This window comes from Mustelus asterias, chromosome 20 (assembly GCF_964213995.1).
Source record: "Mustelus asterias chromosome 20, sMusAst1.hap1.1, whole genome shotgun sequence".
NCBI lineage: Eukaryota > Metazoa > Chordata > Chondrichthyes > Carcharhiniformes > Triakidae > Mustelus > Mustelus asterias.
In genome coordinates this window covers 58,027,252-58,049,658 of record NC_135820.1, presented here as the reverse complement: position 1 = coordinate 58,049,658, position 22,407 = coordinate 58,027,252, and the positions used below count along the sequence as shown (strand labels likewise).

Genomic DNA, 22,407 nt, shown 5'->3' with positions numbered 1-22,407 from the left:
GTTTTATATCAATGCTTAAAACTTCTGTTATTTGTGCTTTAATGGTGTGTTTGACTGATACGTTTGTAGAGTTGTAGGAACACCAGCTTTTCTTTCAAAAATGTGTGTTTTATTTCTAAGCAGTTTCACACATGCCATTGTTGCCAAAGGGTTCATCAGTTCTTTACTTGGTGTATACCGGGTGATTGCGCAGAAAGTGCCATGGATTGGCATGGAGAAACCATTGGGGATAGGGGATACAAGATAGTAAAGCTTATTTATTAGTCACAAGTAGGCTTACATTCACTCTGCAATGAAGTTACTGTGAAAATCCCCAAGTCGCCACACTCCGACGCCTGTTCCGGTACACTGAGGGTCAATTTAGCATGGTCAATCCACCTAACCTGCACATTTTTGGATTGGAGGAGGAAACTGGAGCACCCGGAGGAAACCAACACAGACACAGGGAGAATGTGCAAACTCCACACAGACAGTGACCCAAGCCAGGAACTGAACCCAGGTCCCTGGCGCTGTGAGGCAGCAGTGCTAATCACTGTGCCGCCGTGCATTGTGTTAGCATGGGAAGCTGGTCTAAATTGTAATCAAACAATGAGAACAAAGTCTCAGAACCAAGGTGAGCTTTTAAACCAGCTCATCTGGGCACTTGGTCGCTCCTGCAGCTGCCTCCGATCTGCTTAAGGGGGGGGGGGATCTGCTTAAGGGGGGGGGGGGGGGGGGAGATGGGTTTCACTATCCCTCCCCCACCTCCCCAGAGCGACAGTATTGCACAAAGCGAAATTTCCCAACTCAAGCTCCCTACCCGGGGCTGAAATTCCAGCCCAATGCTGCAAAACAGGAGGGTTTAGGTTTGTGACCTTTTATCAGCACACAGTGGTACATCAATGGCTACAGACCACATTCTGCTATCTATCGGTGTCCTGATAACCCACAGTCAAGCTTCAAACTCCACATGCAACCTTTCACAAAGGCAACCAATGTCCATCCACTTTCTCCAGCTCATCCCATTGCCAATGAAACCCTTATCCACACTTTGTCACGGATTGCTCTAATATTCACAATGGTCTTCAATCCTCACTTCTTCAACTAGCTCAAGACCACTCATCACTGATGTCCTTACTCAGTCTGAACGGAGTGAATTGAAATCTTAGTCCTTCTGTTCAAATGCTTTCCTCACCTCAACTTTGTGAGCGTTTCTTGCTTTAAAATTCTCTTCTGCATTCATGGGTCTTGTGTTTTTCTCATATGCATCATTTTCGCTAGTTTTCAACCCTACATTCTATAATTTCCTCCTTAAACTCCCTTGTCTTCCCATTTCTCTCTCTCTCTCAAAAAGCTCTCTTAAAGTCATATTTTCAGTCACCTCCTAACATTCCATCAAGGCTAGCTTTGTTCAATCCTTGATTCCTCGCGGTTTCTTCCTCTCCACAAAATGTTTTCCATGTTAAAGGTGTCCTTTGCTGCTACAAGGCCATTTTTAAAACATACTTTCCAAAGGTTAACGACCCTCAAGAGAAGTGGTTCCTCCTCATCTCTGTCGCAAGTGGGAAATGTCTTATTTTGAAACTGCGTCCCCTCGTTCCCCATGAGGGGGAAACATCCTCCCAGCATCTACTGGTCAGGGCCCCCATAGAATCTTATATGTTTCAATAAAATCACCTTTCATTGAATTCTTTTGAGGTACAAGTTTGTTGGGTGTGTATGATTTTGTGGGCTTGAGTTTGCAAATTATGTTTATAATCCTGTATGATTTTATGGGCTTGAGTTTCCAAATTACGTTTCTAATCCTGGTGGCACATCAGCCAAGTCAGATGCAGGATGTCAGGATGGCATCGGATCAAGCTGTTCCAGTGCATGCATGCCATCCACTTGCATGCACATTCTTCTGCATCGCAATGAATGGGCTGCACTGGCTAAAGCACAGGTTGTACGCAGGAATCCGTGTCACTGTACGTGGCAATTTCTAAATCTTGATCCTTCAAAAAGGAAGCTATCCAGGTATATACTTATAAATGGATTTCTGTAAAAGTCTGGGAGTGGACTTGGATTGAATAACATAGGATCAAAAGCACAAGTGAATGGCTTTACTTTAAAGGGTTTATTTGGCAGAATTGCAATTAATAAGAGCAACACTACTGATAACAATAACAAAGCAAGGGGGTTATTCTCTCGATGTAAAAAAAAGTTCAGAAACTAGGTTATTAACTGAAATCATTGATAAGGGGAGATATTCAACTAAAGTCTCCTTCCATGGAGTCATATTTTAATTTTGGTATAATTATCTAATCCTGGATTATCATGAAGAGGGGAGGGAAATGTATAAATAGTGAGTTTTTTTTCAGGCATTCTGGATTCAAAAAGGCCCAAGATACTGAGCTTACAACTGGAATATGTTTCTGTCCACACCCCATTCATGGTCTGGTGTGGCTGCAAGCACTAATCAGTGTATGTTTAACACACTTACATGTACTGGGTAAACCATGAATGCTAATGTGCAAAATATTTAATGAACTGAGCAGTAGGCAGAATATTTCAATCAAAAATTAAACATTTTCAGCAGCAGGAGGATATGTTGAAAAATCGGACACTGCCTACTTCACAATTCTGCTGATATTTGGAATCTCAGAATCCCTACAGTGTGGGAGGAGGCCATTCGGCCCATCAAGTCTGCACCAACAAACCCATCCAGGCCCTATCCCCGTAAACCCACGTATTTACTCTGCTAATCCCCCTGATACGAAGCCTCAATTTAGCATGGCCAATCAACCTAACCCGCACATCTTTGGACTGTGGGAGGAAACCGGAGCACCCGGGGGAAACCCACACGGACACAGGGAGAACGTGCAAACTCCACACAGGCAGTCACCAGAGCTTGGAATTGAACTCGTGTCCTTAGCACTGTGAGGCAACAGTGCTAACCACTGTACCACCCATTGGGATGATTAGTTCCAGGGTCCTTGGTATTGTGCTCAAAAGCACCTTTTAACAGTACCTTTCTGCAGCAATGTGCACTGATAAGAGAATTGTTGACAGTCTCAATTGGCTGTGGAAGGACTACTTTCACCAATACCTCACAGGCAAGTTTTAGGGTCTCAGTTCCAAACAATGTTTTAAATCTTTTAATAAAAGCCAATTACTGCGGATGCTGGAATCTGAAATCAAAAGCGAAAATGCTGGAAAATCTCAGCAGTTCTGGCAACATCTGTAAGGAGAGAAAAGAGCTGACGTTTCGAATCCAGATGACCCTTTGTCAACTTTGACAAAGGATCATCTGGACTCGAAACATCAATCCTTTTCTCTCCTTACAGATGTTGCCAGACCCGTGAAGATTTTCCAGCATTTTCTCTTTTGGTTTTAAATCTTTTAACAAACTAAAGTCAAAAAACCCCAGAGCAAATATACACAATATAACTTGTCACTGAATTGTCCAAACAATTGTTGCTCTTTCAACTAATAAAATGCCCCACAAACTGACATATCGCCTCAAAAGAATTATACATTTAATTAGGTTGGACCTAATATTTCTTCTGCAGAGATTTGTACAACAACCGTGATCACTTACTTGGGCTGAAAAATCAATCAGCTTTGGTAACTGCAATTTGTTTCCTTCATCGCTCTTCAGGAAATCTAATAAACTCCCTGTAAGAGACAAAGAAGGGTTTAATCATCCATGCACCATTAAGCCTTTTACTAGGCCGACACATAATACAAATCAAGGCACAGATGTTTCTGGTTTGGTTTTGTATTTACAGCAATGTTATCAAACCACATGATCCCTACCATCAACATCTTGGATTAAAACCACAAGATATGTTATGCTGTTGGCTTATAGATAGTTATCAATAATACTCTTCTTCAGAGCTAAGGAGAAGCAGAAATGTGATGGGTTTTATCAGGGGATGAATAAGGTGGATCAGAAAAGAAGGCAGTACGGTGGCATAGTGGTTAACATTGCTGCCTCACAGCACCAGGGACCCAGTCTTGATTCCGGCCTCGAGTTACTGCCTGTGTGGAGTTTGCATGTGCTCCCAGCATCTGCAAGGATTTCCTCCAGGTGCCCCAATTTCCTCCCACAGTCCAAAAATATGGCAGTTAGAGGGATTACCCTCCAACGGTGATAGAGCGGGAGGCTTGGGTAAGACACTGTTTCGAAGAGTCAGCGCAGATTTAATGGGCCAAATGGCCTCGTTCTGCATTGTGGGGATTCTATGGTTGTAAGGTAGGGGAGAGGCGGGAGCTCAGGAGAAATTTCATAAAGATGTCATGGAACACCAGCCAAAGGAATGTTAATGATAGTGTTGCAGACTAAAGAAGGTGCTGATATTGGTACAAAGGCAAGATAGCAGACTGTGTTAAAAGCAGAACAAGGGTCAGCACTAAGTGAACGCCAAATTTAAGTTGCAGATGGCCCTGGATTAAACAAAAGGGGTTGAGATGGATGAGATAGTTCAAGGTCTGAAGTTGCTGAAGTCTAGAATGCTACAGTGTGAATGGGCTTCACTGGAACATTAGAGCAGGTCAAGGACAGACATGAGGGCATGAGAGCAAGATATTGGAGTTGAAATGGCAAGTGACAGGAAGGTTGGGGTCATGCTTTTGGACTGAGCAAAGATGTTCCACAAAGTGGTTATCCATTCTACATTTGGATGACCCAATGTAGAGGAGACCACATTGGGAGTAGCAAGTACAGTAGACCAAATTGAAGGAGGTATAAGTGAAAGGCTGCTGCACACGGAGGGACACATTCCGTAGTCTTGTTGCTTTGTTACCAATAGTAACCAACAGATTGAGAAAACAAATGACATTTGTAATACCTACCTCTCTTAACTCCACCTCCAAACTAGAAAGCTATTTCTAAGTGCTCTGTTCCAGCACTTAACAGGAATTATCCTGCGAGGGAAATATCTAGTTTGACCCTGAACTTTCACTCGGGTTTCATTCAAGTTGGGGGGAGGAATCAGTTTCCATGTCATTGGTTGATTTCTAGCCGTTTGGCTAAAAATACTCCCCTGGCCCCTGTTGGGAAGCTTCAGGACAGAGGGCCTATTGGAGTAGGAGGAAGAGGTAGCTAGTATATTGCCTGATCAAAAAAGACATAATTCTTAAAGATGTCCACGTTTTAAAAAAAAGTGCATGACAATTCTCTTAAAACACCAGAATAGGCCCCTCTTCAGGCTTTTTCCCTAGACCACTCCAAGATGTGTGCAAAAATTAATTGGGATGTGTGGGCGTTGCAGAGCAGACAGCATCTGAACATTATATCAAATGCAGCTGCCATTACAGGTATTCATTTGAGCATTGCTAAATGTAATGTTGTGAAAACAAAGTATAACAATTCAGCATGGAAGGTAAGGAGCAAAGCTGCGAAATGTGCAATTGTGGCTTTCCTACTGGGAGAAAGAAGGCTGGTCTCTACAAAGAAAACCATCGGTGGGAACAACAGTTTAAATTAAATTCATCTCCTTTCAACTAGTAAAATGCCAAAGCATAATCAAACCAAGTTCAACATGGAGCCACAAAGGAGGTATTAGGACAGATGACCAAGCCCTCAAGTAGGCTCCTCTTCAGGTATTTTTCCCTAGGCCTCTCCAAGATGTCTGCAAAAGTTAATTGGGAGGTGTGGGGGTTGGGGAGTTTGGTTGCAAAATGATCTTAAGCAGCATCATATAGCAGAAGAGGTAGACAGCCAGCATGATTTAGAAAGGGAATTCCAAAGGTTAGGGCTCAGACAGCTAAAAGAATATCGCCAATGGTTAAGTGATTAAAGTAGGGGAGGTCCTAGAGATCAGAATTGGAGTAGCACTGACATTGGAGGATTGTAAGGTCGGATGAGGTTACAGAGATAGGGAGGAAAAAGGCCATGCCCGAGGGGATTTGAAAAGAAGGATGAGAATTTTAAAATTGGCTTCTGGTCTGGCAACACCTCATATATACGTCAGTAAGTGCAAAAGCAATTGGTAAACAGGACTTGAACGTTCCGAGATGTGGAAGGCAAGTTAAGGAAGGAAGAACAAAATGGGAAGTTGCAGTTGCTGATCAACTACAATTAAATACATTTTCTTCAAATTTTGTTCTGGAATGTTACTTGTGTCTTCACAGTACCAATAGTTAATATATTTGTGAACTTTCTGTCCACTTATTTTGAATAAAATGTTTACCCATATTAAAATAGTAAACATAAGAATTTGAGTAAGCATTCCTGCCCATAGTGCGATTTAATTCAAATTTTTATTCACAAGTTATACTCTTCCTAAAACATCTCAACTGGGGCAAGCAAGTTCAAGTGAGAGATAATCTTAAAATTCAAACATACAGTTAAAATCTGGCTGCCAAAGCTACTTCACTTTTTTCCACAATATAATTTTGTTACAGATTTAATTAATTTGTTTAAGTTCTCTGAATTCAATGAAATAATGCCACTTTCTAATTCTGAGCACTCCTATATAAGAATTAGTGAAGGATTCACAAGGATCTGCAGCTCTTTACATGGTTTATTTAAATTTGACAGTAAGCTCATAACAATCTCATCTAATTTGTCTTAATAAGAACCAGCTATTTTTTTATTTAATGATTATATAAATGGTCCTCAATGGTCGATTTGAACAGTTAAGAGAAAAGCACAGTGTGTATATCTGCTTCATGATTAATTGACTGCACTCCAATTAACTTTTTCAAATTTCCTTGAAAAATACTAAAACGCCCTTCCTTCCACATCAGGCAATATACCTAAACATGTCCAAAACACCAGCACGAGGAGCGACCAATAAATTGCACATTTTAAAATAGGACAGAGTCTTTAACTAATTCAAAAATGAAGATCATGCTGACGTAAAATGCATTTTTTTTTGCAACAATGATAAAGTAGGAGAGAAACAATTGTTCTGAAAACATTCGTTAGGTTTTAGAAAAAAAATTCTATTTCCTCTTGCTGCTTGCCCAGTATCAGCTGCTGTGGTTTAAACTGCGTGTAGAAAACAGTGAAGCTGAAATCTAGCACATTACTTTACGCTCTTGACTGACCACAGGAACTTGCAACCTCCCCCACACTATTCAAGGTTGCAAGTAAACGAACTGTTTGTATACGTACAATATTACTCGGATATAACAATGCAAGTGTTCAGATATGCACACCATAAAAGAAATGACCTCTCTTGAATATTTGCCAATTATTACAAGTGATTAAATATTTTAGTCAATGGGAGAGACGTACGGAACCTGACTCTATTGCAAGATCAACTAATCCAAATCCAATAAATGTGGGATAGAATTATTTAGCTCATGTTGTTTGTTGGGCAGGGCAGGAGATGTGTGGAATGTCCATTCAGGTGTCCCAGTGTACTAGTCTTTTGAAAGTAAGGTATGGAAAGGAAACCAACCAAGACAATTTTTTTTTCTTTATTCCTTCATAGAATGTGGGCATCACTGACAAAGCCAGCACTTGTTTCCATCCCCAGTTGCCCTCGAGACGGAGGCGCTTGCTCAGGCAGTTGAGAGTCAATCACATTGCTGTGGGTCTGTGCGTAGAACTAACTGGGTAAGTATGGCAGATTTCCTTCCCCGAAGGACAAAAGTGAACAAGATGTGTTTTTAATGACAATCGATGATGGTTTCATGGCCTCCATTATCAAGAATAGCTTTATATTGCAAATCTATTGATTGAATCCAAATGCGGCCATGATGGGATTTGAACCCCGTGTCCCCACAGCATTTGCCTCTAGATTACTAGTCCAGTGACACTGCTACTATCTCCCCATAAATTACTAAAATTTAAACCCCTCTGCTAAAAAAAAATGCAAGACTACGTCATTGCTTCAGCTGAAAGCCAGTTTGGTAACTGGCTGCTGCCAATCACACAATATGCACAATTGCAATTAGTGGGCGAGTTGTGGGGAGTAAAACTGAGCAGGATGTTAACAGAAGTTCAACCCAGTTTCCCCAGCCAGTGAGTCAGGCTAAAATGATCCCCGTAGATTTCTCTCCTACTACAAAAAGTTTCAAATTTTCCTTCCTTTAGACTGGGATTCAGATTTATCTCCCTGCCCCCAATGTTCCTCCTCACCCCCACCTTTCGCTTAGGTTTTATTCAGGGTAGTTCTATGGGTGGCTTTACCCTCTGGTAAATCACCAAAGCGCCCCCCCCCCTCCCAAAATAGACTGGATTCAAAACCAAGCCACTTCTATCCTAATATGGTTCAATTAGCAGCTAATTAAAATCACCAGCCTTTTTAGTTTTTGTTATATTTTGGAGAAACAGATTGATACAAGTTTATCCACCCACAGTGGCAAAGCAGGTCACCAGAAGGCATTGCACAGATAACATTGCACTGTAGACCAAAGCAGAAAAGTCCAAGCTAGCTTTTGCCCCCATTTAATAAGCCGCCTTCAAATAGGATTCACATCTTCCTTTAGTTGTGGATTTGTTCCCTGATTTTACAGGCATAAAACGGATATACCAATGAAGGCCAATTTCAGAGTTCAATGTCACAGTTTTAAAGGATGTCAGAAAAATTTCCAATCCAATGTTGGGTCAGGTGACTTTATTATTTTTTTAGATGTCTGTGGCAGGTGCTGGAAGCAGGCGTTGCACATTGCCATCAATGCCAACTGCATGATCCAATTCGGCCTCCACCTGGAGGTCCGCAACATCACAAATGCTGGTCTTCAGTCAAACCACATGATATCATACCTGAAGGCACTGGTTACTGCAAAGGCCATAGACACTAACAACATCCCAGCTGTAGTCCTGAAGACTTGTGCCCCAGAATTAGCCATGCCCCCCATTCCAGTTCAGCTACAACACAAGCTGTAACACTATATTCTGCACCCTCTCCTTTCCTTCTCCCTTCTGGACTATATGAATGGTATGTTTTGTCCGTATAGCACGCAAGAGACAATACTTTTCACTGTATACTAATAAGTCTGACAATAAATCGAATCAACACAGGCATCTTCTCAGCAATGTAGAAAATTGCTCAGGTGTGCCCCTCCAGCAGAAAAGTCCACTCTGACCTATTACTATCCCCTTAAACATCCACTCCCTCCACCACCAGCACACTGTGACATCAATATGCACCATCTACAAGATGTACTTCAGCAGTTTGCCAAGAGTATTTTGACAACATTGTCCAAACCTGCAATCTCTACCACCTAGACGACCAGGGCAGCAGATACATGGAAACGCTACCATCTGCAAGTCCCCCACCAAGCCACACACCATCCTGGCTTGGAATTATATCACCATTCTACTGTCAAAGTCCTGGAACTCCCTTCCTAACAGCACTGGGTGCACCACAGGGATTGCAGCAGATCAGGGAAGTGGCTCACCATCACTATTTCAAGGACAGTTAAGCAGTGATAATCACACCCCATGAATTAATAAAACAGAGAGCTCGGAGCCCACCAGTTGCTTAAGGCCTTTTCTGCTAAATTTGACATCGCAGCAGGAGGAGAAGGAACTGGGTCTGTTCTGCTCAGAATCCTTAAGCCTTTGTTGAGCAAGAGGAGAGCTTAATACTGTTGGTTGTGCAACCAGGTGAAATAGGAGTGCCTGGCTGATTCCACAGTAGTTGGCCAGCCCACTCTCTCCGGTATGTATGTTTGGGTTGCTGGTGAGGCCCGATGTTCATTTCTTCAAATAACCAAGCCTTGTAGGAGCAGCACTGAGGCCTAACTGTGGGTCAGCCTTGGTCTCCCAATAACATGCATATGCAGTGCAATCCCCGTGCTGCCTTTGCACCTGAAACCAAGGGCATAGTATGCATTACTTAAGTAACCAGGGAGGTGATGGCCTAGTGGTTTTAATCGCTAGACTATTAATGCAGAAATTCAGCTAATGTTCTGGAGGACCCAGATTCAAATCCTGCCATGGTGGAATTTGAATTCAATAAAAAAAATCTGGAATTAAGAATCTACTGATGACCATGAAACCATTGTCGATCGTCAGGAAAACCCATCTGGTTCACTAACGTCTTTTAATGAAGGAAATCTGCTGAGCTTACCTGGTCTGGCCTACATGTGACACCAGAGCCACAGCAGTGTGGTTGACTCAACTGCCCTCAGGCAACTAGGGATGGACAATAAATGCTGGCCAGCCAGCAATGCCCATGTCCCACAAATGAATAAAAAAAAGAACAGGTACGAACAAATTTAAATCTTTGTGTCTAATCTCCAAATACAAGACAAGCACATCTCTTGGGTGGGTTATCAAACATTACAAATGTGGTTGCTTTCTTGGTAATAGAATTTATATAGTTCAAATCAGATTAGGAACCATTGAAGGAGAAATTGGATAATGTCAGCAAACTGGGCACAGGGAACAATACCAGGTAGTCCCAAAGTCCAATCGAAATTGGACCTCAGTTGAATTAAGGAATGTTTAAGGACCACTGTGTGGGCATGTGTAGACCGAATTACCCGGAATGCAAATGGCCCATTGCTAGTCCGATCTCAAGAAGGACCCTTAAAACAGCTGTGGATAATTTGAAGACCTAGTTGCACATCTTCATCAATCTGGCAGTGGCGCATCCCAGACTGGATGACTTGACACCTGTTTTCGCACCAGTGAATAATTAGGCCATTAACTCAAACCCAATTTTTTCATTGTAAATTTGTTAGCTCTGACATGCTAAGTACTCTGCAACGGTAAATCCACCAACACCACAATTCTAGGAAGAGCATGGCAATTAAATGAGGCCCAAAGCCTAACTTAGTTACCATACTTTTCCTGGAATTGTGGTGTTGTTGGATTTACTGTTGCAGAGTACCTTGCATCACATAAAAGGAGCAATTTTTCCAAAAACCAGTTGGTGATAAAGGGCAGAAACAGACAAAATGGTCATCTGAAATTCACCTTGTTGGAAAGAGCTCCAGAATAACGCTCAGGACATTCATTTTGTGCTGACTGTCTGGAGATCTGCTACTGCTGAGGAAGTGATGGTGGGGAGGGGTGGCAGGTAGGGAGGAAAGGAGTTTAACTTGCAGTTAGATTATACTGGGCATTTCACTTATGCAAAATGAAGAGCACAAAATCAATGGTCTGACTCAGTACACATGATGTGGAGATGCCGGCGTTGGACTGGGGTAAGCACAGTAAGAAGTCTCACAACACCAGGTTAAAGTCCAACAGGTTTATTTGGTAGCAAATACCATAAGCTTTCGGAGCAATGCTCCTTCGTCAGATGGAGTGGTCTCTGTTCTCAAACAGGGCACAGACACAGAAATCAAATTACAGAATACTGATTAGAATGCAAATCTCTACAGCCAGCCAGGTCTTAAATGTACAGACAATGTGAGTGGAGGGAGCATTCAACACAGGTTAAAGAGATGTGTATTGTCTCCAGACAGTACAGCTTGTGAAATTGTGCAAGTCCAGGAGGCAAGCTGTGGGGGTTACTGATAATGTGACATAAATCCAACATCCCGGTTTAGACCGTCCTCATGTGTGCGAAACTTGGCTATCAGTTTCTGCTCAGTGACTCTGCCCTGTCGTGTGTCGTGAAGGCCGCCTTGGAGAACGCTTACCTGAAGATCCAAGGCTGAATGCCCGTGACTGCTGAAGTGCTCCCCCACAGGAAGAGAACAGTCTTGCCTGGTGATTGTCGAGCGGTGTTCATTCATCCGTTGTCGTAGCGTCTGCATGGTTTCCCCAATGTACCATGCCTCGGGACATCCTTTCTTGCAGCGTATCAGGTAGACAACGTTGGCCGAGTTGCAAGAGTAGGTACCGTGTACCTGGTAGATGGTGTTCTCACGTGAGATGATGGCATCCGTGTTGATGGTCCGGCACGTCTTGCAGAGGTTGCTGTGGCAGGGTTGTGTGGTGTCGTGGTCACTGTTCTCCTGAAGGCTGGGTAGTTTGCTGCGGACAATGGTCTGTTTGAGGTTGCGTGGTTGTTTGAAGGCAAGAAGTGGGGGTGTGGGGATGGCCTTGGCGAGATGTTCGTCTTCATCAATGACATGTTGAAGGCTCCGGAGGAGGTACTTGAGTACCCTTCGTCGTCCAGTACTTCCCCGGAGCGGAGAAGCTACGGCATCTCCTCCGGAGCCTTCAACATGTCATTGATGAAGACGAACATCTCGCCAAGGCCATCCCCACACCTTGCCTTCAAACAACCACGCAACCTCAAACAGACCATTGTCCGCAGCAAACTACCCAGCCTCCAGGAGAACAGTGACCACGACACCACACAACCCTGCCACAGCAACCTCTGCAAGACGTGCCGGATCATCAACACGGATGCCATCATCTCACGTGAGAACACCATCTACCAGGTACACGGTACCTACTCTTGCAACTCGGCCAATGTTGTCTACCTGATACGCTGCAGGAAAGGATGTCCCGAGGCATGGTACATTGGGGAAACCATGCAGACGCTACGACAACGGATGAATGAACACCGCTCGGCAATCACCAGGCAAGACTGTTCTCTTCCTGTGGGGGAGCACTTCAGCAGTCACGGGCATTCAGCCTTGGATCTTCAGGTAAGCGTTCTCCAAGGCAGCCTTCACGACAGCGCTGAGTCGCTGAGCAGAAACTGATAGCCAAGTTTCGCACACGAGGACGGTCTAAACCGGGATGTTGGATTTATGTCACATTATCAGTAACCCCCACAGCTTGCCTCCTGGACTTGCACAATTTCACAAGCTGTACTGTCTGGAGACAATACACATCTCTTTAACCTGTGTTGAATGCTCCCTCCACCCACATTGTCTGTACATTTAAGACCTGGCTGGCTGTAGAGATTTGCATTCTAATCAGTATTCTGTAATTTGATTTCTGTGTCTGTGCCCTGTTTGAGAACAGAGACCACTCCATCTGACGAAGGAGCATTGCTCCGAAAGCTTATGGTATTTGCTACCAAATAAACCTGTTGGACTTTAATCTGGTGTTGTGAGACTTCTTACTGTCAGTTCACATTGCCATGTTATCGACCATAAACATATGGGAATTGAAGCACGTAAAGTGACCTTAGGTTGGGTGTGAAAAAACAGCTTTCAACAGTCACCTATCAATCCAAAGGCATTCATTCGCTGGATTACACATTCAAGAGACTGCCATCTTTAATGATTCACTAAATAATAAAATGGTTACTAAGGTGCAAGTGACAGCATGAAAGGTTTCAACAGATAAGGGAACTATATGCAAATTTAGTTTAAGGAACACTGGTTATCTCTCTCTCTGGATCTTTGCCCAGTCTGTTGCTTTAGTTAAAGCAGACGCGTATCAGTCATATACTAGAGAACGTTAACTCCGTGGTTAATGTTTAATTCAAAAATAAATCAGCTGGGAGAAAACAAACAAGAAAGCTCGACAGAAATCAATAAGTGCTGTTTATTTACAGCGTTTTATAAAGTTACCCACATGAAGAAAGAGAAAGTTAAATTGGGACCTGATAAATGGAACAAATTAATACAGTTTAGGATGGGCTAAATATGAAGTTTTTAATCCTTGTAGTCGTACGTGGGTGTTGCTTTTATTAAAAAAAGAAGATTTTAGCAAAGTTTAAACGGGAGGAGGAGGAAGTGAAAAAGGAGAAATAGGACACTGCAGCTACTTGTAATCTGGTTTAACTAGCAGCCCTGACCCAATTCCCTGCTAACCCATTTTCACCAAATGGTCCAGATCTTCAGGTCAGCGATAGAGCAGGAGCACACACACCATTAACTCCAATTAAAACAGCGAGCTTACCTTTTATATTGAAGGCTTAGGACCTTCTGGTGCAGACTCCAGCTTGGATCCAATGTCAAGCAGGGTCAGGAGGCCCTTGGGCAAAGCACCATCGCAGCAAAGCCACACTCTTTCTTCATGGACTGAGGACTTACTCCTTAAGGTCTGTCTACAGTTCATTGACTTACATTGCTTTTGAATGAACCTGTCTTTGTTCAAATTCCACTCTCTGAACACCACACTGCACAGCCTCCTCACCAAGCCTGCTCATCCCATTGCGACTGTTATAATGCTCAGCCCCCAACCTCTCCAACACTGTTCACCTATCTCATCCACTCGACAGTGCTTACTCACTTCTCCACACTGCTCACAGTTACCCATCCCCCCACTCCAAACACTTGGGGCGTGATTTTCTGGCCTCATCCATTGGTAGGAACTCCTGGTCCTGCTGAAGTCAATGGACTTTTGGTTGGCTCACAGCACTAAGGCCAGAAAATCCTGACGTCAGCCAGTCAAAGGAGCCATTGATCCCGGATTTTTTTGGTGTTAGCGGCACGGGGGACTGGTGGAAGTATTACTGGAGGGTTTGGGGGAGGGGTGAGTAGTGTGTCAGGGCTGCCGAGAATGCTGGTGTGCTTTGACACGCCACCTGGTCTACTGCGACCTGTGCTCCCAAGCTGGCTTTATACCCAAGCTCAGCTCCTGGTGTAAAACTCAGGGTAATTATCAACTAAATGCCCAAGTTTAGATGTTTACAGGGACCATAGTGAGGACTCCCATTTCTGAGATTTCAGAAGTTCCTGGTTCTGGCAGAAATCGGGGTGGTTCTGCCTCCACCACGCTCTCGGGTGGTTCCTGGTTCTGGCAGAAATCGGCTCCTGGGACCTTCAGTTGCCTTGTGACCCTCGACAGCAGGAAGCATCTCAGCATTTGCCGTGCCTGGGATAAGATCAGGGCCAATGTTTTATACACCACTGTTCATCAGTTGTGTGCCATTAAAGATATTTGAAGAAACTTAAACCATGTTGTGATTGGTTGGGTTAAGTTTCATCATAGATTTTTGAGGAAAGTTAAACCATGTTGTGACTGGTTCTTTTGACTGACCTTTTTCTTTCATTAGTATGAATTTGGATTGAACCAGAATGATGAACTTGTGTCCAACATTTGGATTTCAACTTTTTTTTTCTACCAGGACAATTTCTGGAAAATTATTATACTTTTCATACCTACAGTCTGTATTTTAAGGTCTGAAGCACTTTTTTTTTCATTGCTTAGTACAGTTTTAAAAGAAATGGATTTGAGGAGTTAAGACAAGGTGGACTAGAAAATGATTTGAGGGCTCAGACACAATAAGGTATTATAGAGTTACCAATGGAGTGAGTCCTGAAGATAAGATTTCTTACCTGAGTCAAGAAAGCTGGTTCAGCCACATCAGGTAGTGTGTCTAATTCTGGGCACCACACTTTAGGAAAGATTTGAAAGTATCATAGTGCAGAAAGAGGCTCATCAGAATGGTGCCAGGAGGAAGAACTTGTTATTAGATTGGAGAAGTTGGGACTATTTTCCTTGGAGAACTGAAGGTTGAGGGGGTTTAACAGAGGTACTCAAGACCATGAGGAGTCTGGACAGGTAGAGAGGAGAAAACTGTTCCCAAATGGTGGAAGGCTCATGAACAAGAGGGCACAGATTTCAAGTAATTGGTAAAAGAAGCAATGGCGAAATATGGAAAAAAAATCTTCGCCACGCAGCAGATGGCTAGGATCTGGAATGCACGACCTGAGAGCATGGTGGAGGCAGTTCAACCGAGGCTTTCAAGAGGGAATTGGATTGTTACTTAGAAAGGAAGAATGTGCAGGGCCACGTGGAGGTGGCAGGAGAGAGTGGCATGAGTTAAACTGTTCCAATGGAGAGCTAATGTAGACACAACAGGCTGAATGGCTTCCTTCATTGGGGACAGTTATAGAACAAAGAGATCTAGGGGTACAGGTTCATAGCTCCTTGAAAGTGGAGTCACAGGTGAAGGCGGCATTTGGCATGCTTGGTTTCATTGGTCAGAACATTGAATACAGGAGTTGGGACGTCTTGTTGAAGTGGTACAAGACATTGGTAAGGTCACACTTGAAATACTGTGTATAGATCTGGTTACCCTATCATAAAAAGGATATTATTAAAATTATTAAACTAGAAAGAGTGCAGAATAGATTTATTAGGATGCTACCTGGACTTGATGGTTTGAGTTATAAGGAGAGGCTGGATAGACAGACTTTTTTCCCTGGAGATTAGGAAGCTTAGGGGTGATCTTATAGAGGTCTATAAAATAACGAGGGGCATAGATAAGGTAGATAGTCAACATCTTTTCCCAAAGGTAGGGGAGTCTAAAACTAGAGGACATAGGTTTACGATGAGAGGGAAGAGATACAAAAGGATCCAGAGGGGCAATTTTTTCCACACAGAGGGTGGTGGGTGTCTGGAACGAGCTGCCAGGGGTAGAAGAGGCGGCTACAATTTGGCTTTTTGAAAAATATTTAGACAGTTACATGGGTAAATTGGGGCTCGCTTAGTGGTTAAAATGTTGGGCTGAAGGGCCTGTTTCCATGCTGTAAACCTCTATGACTCTATTGTAAGCAATATTCATTACTTATTTTTGTATCCCCAGATACTACAAAGCCTGCCATATAAATTCTATTGCCAAAAAGTATAAAATCATTATTCAATGTATATCAGAATTGACTGCCATCTCCCAAAGAGTGTGATACTACAACAAACAAACCACAACTTGAATACATACAGCACCAATTTTAATTCTACCACCACTGGCAGCTACTATACGAAACCTCTCCCCTCCTTTCCCCAACTCACTGATATCTCCATCCAATGGGCTCAGAAATGGTGGCCAGTATTGTTTCTAGGGAGGGTAGAGAAAATGAGGCAGCGAAGAGACAGAGAACCTCATGACCCAATTCATCTGCCATGATCCCACCCAGGATCACAAGGAAAGTCAAACAGGCAATTTGGTCGCAATTTCTTGATGCCAAATTGTGAACAAAAGCTTCGGGGCAGGAGATAATTTGGCAATAAATAGACAACGCTTCTTGGAGTGTGTGCAGGATAGCTATCCTCAAGTGATGCTTGTACACTGATAAAACCAGGCATTAACTGAAAATCTCCACGGGCCTGACAAGCTTTAAAAAAAAAAGAGTCCATTGCTCAGAAATTGAGACACAAATTTCAGAATAATAAAGTGAACAAGCCTGGTAGAAATGGATGTGAACTGCGAGTGTGAACACATTAAACGGGTGGGATTTTATGACCTCACTCGTCCTGAAACCGTAAAATCCTGTCTCAGGTCAATGGACCGTCCCACGGTCCGCCCCTCGCCCACTCCGATTCCTGAGAGAGGCAGGGCAGTAAAATTCCGGCATTGGATCAAGGTTTCAACAACAAGCACACTTAATGTAACAAGGACTGACAATACTGTGAAATAGTTGGAGGAAATACGTTTATAAAAGGACATCATCACCACCACTGTTAAATGAGAGAAAAAGAGAAAAAAAAGGAGCTGCATAAATATCAGCACTCACTCTACCTTTGGCCATGAACTCTGTAATGATGAATATCGGCTCCTCCTTTGTTACCACAGCATTGAGTCGCACCAGCTTATCGTGTTGAAGTGCCTTCATAAGATTAGCTTCCATGAGGAAGGCCTCCACAGACATGCTGCCCGGCTTCATGGTTTTCACTGCTACTTTGGTATGGTTGTTGTACGTAGCTGAAAAATAAGTTAGAATTTTCTCCCATGATTAAACTCTCAATTTCATCTTAATAGAACATAGAAAAAATACAGCACAAACAGGCCCTTCGGCCCACAAGTTGCGCCGGTCATGTCCCTACCTACCTAGGCTTATGTATAGGCTAACCTATAACCCTCAATCCTATTAAGTCCCATGGACTCATCCAGAAGTCTCTTAAAAGACCCTATCGAGTTTGCCTCCACCACCACTGACGGCAGCCGATTCCACTCACCCACCACCCTCTGAGTGAAAAACTTACCCCTGACATCTCCTCTGTACCTACTCCCCAGCACCTTAAACCGGTGTCCTCTCATAGCAGCCATTTCAGCCCTGGGAAAAAGCCTCCGAGAATCCACCCAATCTATACGTCTCAACATCTTGTACACCTCTATCAGGTCACCTCTCATCCTTCGTCTCTCCAAGGAGAAAAGAGCGAGCTCCCTCAGCATATCCTCATAAGGCATGCCAACCAATCCAGGCAACATCCTTGTAAATCTTCTCTGCACCCTTTCAATCATTTCCACATCCCTCCTGTAATGAGGCGACCAGAACTGAGCACAGTACTCCAAGTGGGGTCTGACGAGGGTCTTATAAAGCTGCATCATTATCTCTCGACTCCTAAACTCAATCCCTCGATTGATGAAGGCCAGAATGTTGGGATTACTTAATGTGTTCACAAAAATGGTGCTTACTGTCTCTTGATTTAAGTTAAAACTTGGCAACAATGGATTGATAGTATGAACTTGTATCAGTTCTGTCACTTCACCTTATCTTCATACCTTACTAATCCGATACACTTGGCAAAAGGCAGTGGCACCACCCTGTTGCCAGGAGCTAGGGGAGCAGTCAAGTTACCACTAGAGTCATCACAGTTTTCCTGTGGGGACACCCCTACCCTCTAGGTGAATATATACTTATGGCTAATTGACAATGTTTGTGTCACATCTTCTCACATTATTTTTCTCCTTTGGGGAACATTGGGGAAGTGTTGGAAGGGTGAGCAGAGCTGATTATCAGAGTGCTGAGCCACAGCATGAATATTTGTTCCATAGCCAACGAGTCCTGGAGTGGGAACTGAACCCGGAGCTCTTGGCTCAGAGGCAGGGATGCTACCTCTGGAACCACAAATCCTCCTAACTTACAATGATAAGAGATGAAAGTTGGCTTGAACTGACCATATCTTGGAACACAGAAGCGATACAATATTTTAAGCAATAGAACTACAGCTTGGATAGCATTACTTTTAGTATTTCGGTAAGGTTTATATATTTGGGCAGAGCCAGGTTTTCTTAAAATTACAGTTCAATAACACTCGCTCCCCCAGTTTCAGTCACACCACGAGTTCATTAAATTTGCAACTAACTCCAGCACTTTGCCTGATCATAACCGCATGTGACTGACCTCACTGTTTATCATAAACTTCAGTTCTGATAACATCCATATTTGTGACCAACAAAAGATGAACAGATACGTCAAGACTTCATGTGAAATTGTCCGCCCATCTTTCAACTGGGACTATTTCGAAAAGGTGGTGGTGAATGCTAGATTCTCCATCCACAAGCACGGGAGATCCAGATGACTCTTGCAAAGCTAGAGGGGACAGCCGATGGATGAATCTTATTCTTCACAGCCGTCCAATGGGTGGTATAGTCATAAAGCAGCTTACACAATTTTTATTTGTACTTCTTTTAGATTGAAGGAAGGTCATTTACAGATGTGAAAGGCATTTTGATATTCTCCCCATTGCCTTGCTGAAGTAGTTCTTTAACCAACAAAAATGACAGCAGATGCTGCTGTCGGTGCGCTACCATGGGCGGCACGGTAGCACAGTGGTTAGCACTGCTGCTTCACAGCTCCAGGGACCTGGATTCGATTCCCGGCTTGGGTCACTGTCTGTGTGGAGTTTGCACATTCTCCTCGTGTCTGCGTGGGTTTCCACCGGGTGCTCCGGTTTCCTCCCACAGTCCAAAGATGTGCGGGTTAGGTTGATTGGCTATGCTAAAAATTGCCCCTTAGAGTCCTGGGATGCATAGGTTAGCGGGATTAGCGGGTAGATATGGGGGTAGGGCCTGGGTGGGATTGTGGTCGGTGCAGACTCGATGGGCCAAAATGGCCTGTTTCTGCACTGTAGGGTTTCTATGATTCTTCTATGCTGGATATCGAATACAAAAATAGAAATCGCTGATTCATAGAATCCTACAGTCCAGAAGCAGGCCTTTTGGCCCATCGAGTCTGCACCGATACAATCCCACCCAGGCCCAATCCCCTTAACTCCATGCATTTGCCCTAGCTAGTCCCCCGGCACTAAGGGGCAATTTAGCATGGCCAATCCACCTAACCCGCGCATCTTTGGACTGTGGGAGGAAACCCACGCAGACACGGGGAGAATGTACATATACTCCACACAGACAGTGGCCCAAGCCAGGAATTGAACCCAGGTCTCTGGCGCTGCGAGGCAGCAGTGCTAACCACTGTGCTACCCACTAGATTAGATCAGCCAGAGCCTGTGGAACTTCCAACCAATTTAATTGGGCTTTTGCACATTTTTAGTCCCAAGGCACTATTTCTTCGAACTGAAAGATTGCACTGAGACAGCGTGACACAACAAACAGTGTATCTATAATTTTGCAGAACTTTGCTTCAAAGACTTCCATATTTAGGAAATGACAACTGTGTACCCAGCCCTGCTAACCTTGCAATGTCCTCCTTCCTAACATCAGGGAGCTTAAGCCAGAATAGCAACAGCTGTCTACAGACTAGTCAAGCAACAGCCTGATGTAGTCACACTATGGGGGGAGATGGTGGTAATATCACTGGACTAGTAATCCAGAGGCCCAGGCTAATCCTCTGGGAACATGGATTCAAACCACACCACGGCAGCTATTCTCAGTAATAGTGACCATGAATCTGCCAGCGATTATTGTAAAAACCATCTATTTCACTAATGTCCTTCAGGGCAGGAAATCTACCATCCTTACCTAGTTTAACCTACGAGGGAGGTCATGTCTCACTAATTTGATTGAGCCTTTAAGGAATTGACAAAAATGATTAACAAGTGAAGGGCTGTGGATGTTGTCTCCATGGACTTTAGTAAAGCATTTGACAAGGTCCCTCATGGTAGGTTGGTACAAAAGGTTAAATCACACAGGATCAAAGGTGAACTAGCTGGATGGATTCAGAACCGGCTTGGTCATATAGGACAGAGGGTAGCAGTGGGAGGGTGTTTTTCTGAATGGAGGTCTGTAACTAGTGGTGTTCCGCAGGGATCAGCGCTGGGACCTCTGTTGTTTGTAATGTAACATAATTGTCCTGATTAGCAAGTTTGTGGATGATACGAAGATTGCTGGAGTTGTGGATAGTGATGAAGATTGTCAGAATACAGCAGGATATAGATAGGCTGGAAAACTGGACGGAGAAATGGCAGATGAAATTTAATCCAGGCAAATGCGAGGAGATGCATTTTGGTAAATCCAATTCAGGTGGGAGCTATAAAATAAATGGCAGAATCATTGAGGAATTGACAACCATTGAGGAGCATGAACGCAGGGATCTGGGAGTACAGGTCCACAGATCCTTAAAAGTGGCAGCACGGGGGGAGGTGGTGGTGAAGAAAGCATACGGCATTCTTGTCTTCATCGGCCGGGGCAGAGTATAAAAGTTGGAAAATTTAGTTATATAAAATGTTGGTTAGGCCACATTTGGAATACTGTGTCCAATTCTGGTCACCACACTACCAGAAGGATGTGGTGGCTTTGGAGAGAGTATAGAAAAAGTTTACCAGGATGTTGCCTGGTATGGAGGATATTAGCTATGAGGAGAGATTAAATAAACCGGGATTGTTCTCCCTGGAAAGACGGAGGCAAAGGGGTGACCTGATAGAAGTTTATAAAATTATGAGGGGCGTAGGTGAACAGTTGGAAGCTTTTTCCCCAGGGCAGAAATGTCAATCACAAGGGGGCACAAGTTCAAAGTAGGGGGGGGGGGGGAAGGTTCAGTAGAGATTTGCTGGGGAAGTTTTTTTAAAAAAAACACAGAGGGTGTTGGGGGCCTGGAATGCACGGCCAAGTGAGGTGGTTGAGGCAGATACATTAGTGACATTTAAGATTCATCTGGACAGACACATGAACAGGCGGGGTATTGAGGGATACAGGTGGCTGGTCTAGGAAGGACAAAGTGATCAGTGCAGGCTTGGTGGGCCAAAGGGCCTGTTCCTGTGCTGCACTGTCTTTGTTCTTTATATGAATCCAGAGGCACAGCAATGTGGTTAACTCTTAGTTGCCACCTGAAATGGGCTAGCAAGCTACTCAATTGAAGGGCAATTAGGGATGGGTAACAAATACTGGTTTTGTCAGTGACACCCATATCCCATGAAAGAATTTAAAAACAATTACCATATCATACATAACAAACAGGTGCCCCAGACATCACCATACAGACATCTACTATCCCACTGGCGGGATTGACCCACTAGAGGTTGTGGTACACAGTGGAGAGGGAGTTGCCCTGGACGTCCTTAACTTTGACTCTGGACCCAAAACTTCTCAAGGCATTAAGTCAAACATGGGCAAGGAAACCTCCAATTGATTACCACATACTGCCCTCCTCAGCCAATGAATCAGTAATCCTGCAAGTTGAAAACCAGATTGAAGCATAGAGGATTGCAAGGGCACAGGACGTACTCTGGATGGTAAACTTCAAAATCCATTACCGAGAGAGGCTCAGTAGCACCACTGCTGACAGGTTGCTCCACACCAACAGGTCAAATCCAAGCTTTGCAGTCCCGCCACATCCAGTCATGAATGGTGATGGACAATTAAACAACTATCCAGAGGAGACTCCACAATTACCCCAGCACATCAGGCAAAAGCCAATGCTAGTGAATTGAGATAGATCATTTGTAACCATCTTCAGCCAGAGTTACCGAGTGGATAATCCTCCTCCTGTGGTCTCCAG

The 22,407-nt window shown here is 43.7% G+C and overlaps 1 protein-coding gene across 1 annotated transcript in view; it reads right to left on the bottom strand.

The window, feature by feature from the left end:
- Positions 1–22,407, bottom strand: part of LOC144508560 (tyrosine-protein kinase HCK-like) — a 93,980-nt gene that overhangs the window by 21,267 nt on the left and 50,306 nt on the right. The window contains exons 9-10 of the mRNA XM_078236624.1: positions 17,250–17,432; positions 3,560–3,636 (exon numbers count right to left, since the gene is read on the bottom strand). Of these exons, the coding sequence (XP_078092750.1) occupies positions 3,560–3,636; positions 17,250–17,432 (260 nt within the window). The remainder of the gene's footprint in view (positions 1–3,559; positions 3,637–17,249; positions 17,433–22,407) is intronic.